The 2,805-nt window shown below is 35.3% G+C and overlaps 1 protein-coding gene across 1 annotated transcript; it reads left to right on the top strand.

The window, feature by feature from the left end:
• Nucleotides 1-1,454: 1,454 nt before the first annotated feature.
• Nucleotides 1,455-2,021, top strand: LOC123195661 (zinc finger BED domain-containing protein RICESLEEPER 2-like). The gene has a single exon (XM_044609479.1). The coding sequence runs from the start codon at nucleotides 1,455-1,457 to the stop codon at nucleotides 2,019-2,021; it is 567 nt and encodes a 188-aa protein (XP_044465414.1).
• Nucleotides 2,022-2,805: the final 784 nt, after the last annotated feature.

Here is a 2,805-nt window from a genome sequence, read left to right as displayed (position 1 = left end):
CAATGGACTATTGACTTGTTTGCTCCATACAAACTAATGTAAAGTCATAAGTTTTTTATGTTTTTGTATTATTATCTGAAACAAAATTCTTTGTGCTGCGATTGTTAATGAATCATAAGACACTGTACTTGCTGGGATTTGTTTCTTTGCTACGTGGAAAATGATGTAAATGCATAAGTTCTTAATATTTTGTGTGGTTTTATAAAATACAACTCTATGCGCTATGATTATTGACGAATCCTATCTCAATATTCTAGCTGGGATTTAATCTTGAGGTTGAGATCTCAAAAAAAGGCACATGAAGCACTCAAAGAATCACAGATTAACCTGTAATTCTAAGTGCTTGGCGTGCTTCTTTTGAATCTGCATCATCTGAGCAATAGGGTGAATAGTAGAACAGAATTTGACTCCAAAATAAAATAATCCACATCAGACAGATGACAGTTTATTTGCAGAGTGTGATTTTTGTTGATTTATTAACTCCATTAAAGAAGAAGCAATCTCGTTCACTATTCTCAAATCCAGCCTTTCATGTGGGAGGTCTGCACCAAAAACTCAACTAGAGTTAGAATATAATAACTTGTTTTTATGGTCTTGACAAGAAATCACCCAAATTAGGGAACAAGATGCTGGTTCTGAGCCTATTTCAAATCATGAAAATGAGACAGTGAATGCAGATTTGGAGAACTTGTCATCTACTAAACGAAGAAAGTTGAATTCAAAGGTTTGGAAGGAATTCACAAAATATAAAGAAGATGGATTAGAATGGGCTATATGCAATCATTGTGAGAGGAAGTTTAATGGTTCAAGCAAGAAAGGAACTACACATTTGAAAAGTCAGTTAGAAAGATGCCATCGTCGTAATAGAAATCCAGGTGAAGGTGCATCTGTTGAAACAAATGATTTGATTGCTCCAACTGTCGTCAAAGAAAAATCTGTGATTGATGAAGAATTGAATAATTTGGATGCTGCGCGAATCATCATTAAGTATTGGTTTTCATCATTGAAGTCCATAAAGGCTGACATACTCCATGTTTACAGAGAGGAGAAAGAAAAGCTTCGGGGATATTTCAATAAACTGTCTTGTCATTTCCATTTGAAATTTGAGTTGTATGATATGGAGTACATTTTGGTGGTGCTCTACTTCATTGAAGATAATTGGGTTTTGAAGAACAGGATTATTGATTTTGCATCGGAAAGGAATGAAAGGGATTTTTCAGACATTGTTAAAGGTCTACTTTTAGATCTGAATGTTGACAAGAATATATGCTCTATAGTCACAGGTATTAGTAGAGAAGATTTGGATCTTTTTTTCACAAACTCCTGGATCGGTAAACGAGCTTTACTTCCTTTCAACGAGAATGTGTTACCCATTCATTGGCTGGTAGATAATCTTAAGAGGACTGTTAAAAAATGGGCCAAGTTGGATGGCAGAATTGCTTAGTGAAATACGGATGTCTTTCAGCTATATTCGTGAGTCGCCATCAAATGAAAACAGGTTCCGAATTGCGTTAAACAAAGCTAAGTCGATGGGCAAGAAGGTGAGTTCTCAAGGCCTTCCTAATAAATGGATTTTTGATGAATTAGAGGTGCTCGGGAGTGCATTGGGGTATAAAGAAGCATTTTGTGAGCTTGAAACGATAGATCATAATTTCAGGGTAATAAATTTGACAGGTGAGAGATGGTATAAAACAACTGTGGCATATGAGTGTGCGCATGTGTTAAAAGATGCTGCTGATAATTTGTCTAGAAGCAAATATACCACCGCAAATGTATATTTACCCAAGGTTTGTGACATATGTATGAAATTACTACAATGGGAAGAAAGTGACAATTATTTTGTTCGTGAAATAGCTTCATCTATTAAAGAGAAATATTTTGGCAAGTATTGGAGTCAATGTAACTTGGCTCTAGTTATTGCAGTGGTTCTTGATCCACGATTCAAGCTGGAAATAGTAGTAGGTTGGTACGAGGAACCATATGGTGAGGATGCAAACATGTCTCAGGAAAATCTACAATGAAGTTAATAATGTCTGTAATGAATGTGCAAAAGTTCCGAGAATGCTAGACACCCTGGGGAGGCCTTGTGGATCTTCAAATTCAGAACTTGATTTATATTTAATGGACCTTAAAATTCCTTTCGTTGAAGAGTTTAACATACTAGCTTGGTGGCGCACCAACTCTCAAAAGTAGCCGACACTTGCTAGAATGGCACGAGATTACTTGGCGATGCCTATTTCTACTCCTGGTTTTACTTCAGATTCTTGTCATTTCAGTTCCGAACTTTATAACATTTTTAATTGCGATGGCCTAGATTTTGACTTGAAAAAGGCCCTGGTTTGTACAAAAAGCTGGCTGAAAAGCCCTCAACATGACTAAGTTGTTGACAAAAATAAGTTTGGTAACATTTTAAGTAATACCGGGCTGTTAACATTTTTGGTTTTATTACGAGGTATTAATATAGTGTTACCTTGAACTATATCTTAAAAGCAGGATAGAAAAACCAGCGCAAGCCCCAACATCTATTATGATTCTCATTATCTCAGTAAGCAACATTAACCCTGAGAACTTATCTTCCATTTATCTTGTTGATTATCTATCTGTAACTTCTAGCTTTAATAAATAAGTTTTGAAAGGTCTATCCTTTTTATGGTTTAAAAGTACCGTTTATAATACAATGATTATGATAGATACTACCATTTATATGTCGTCTTGGTTGGCAAATCTGTAGAAATTGAGTTGGTTGCCTTAAATAGAATTCAAGTATTCCAAAAATACTAAACAACATAGCAAGTCGATTTGCAT

The sequence above is a fragment of the Mangifera indica genome, chromosome 14 (assembly GCF_011075055.1).
Source record: "Mangifera indica cultivar Alphonso chromosome 14, CATAS_Mindica_2.1, whole genome shotgun sequence".
NCBI lineage: Eukaryota > Viridiplantae > Streptophyta > Magnoliopsida > Sapindales > Anacardiaceae > Mangifera > Mangifera indica.
The sequence above is the reverse complement of the archived record's forward strand: the minus strand, read 5'-3'. Positions and strand labels throughout refer to the sequence as shown.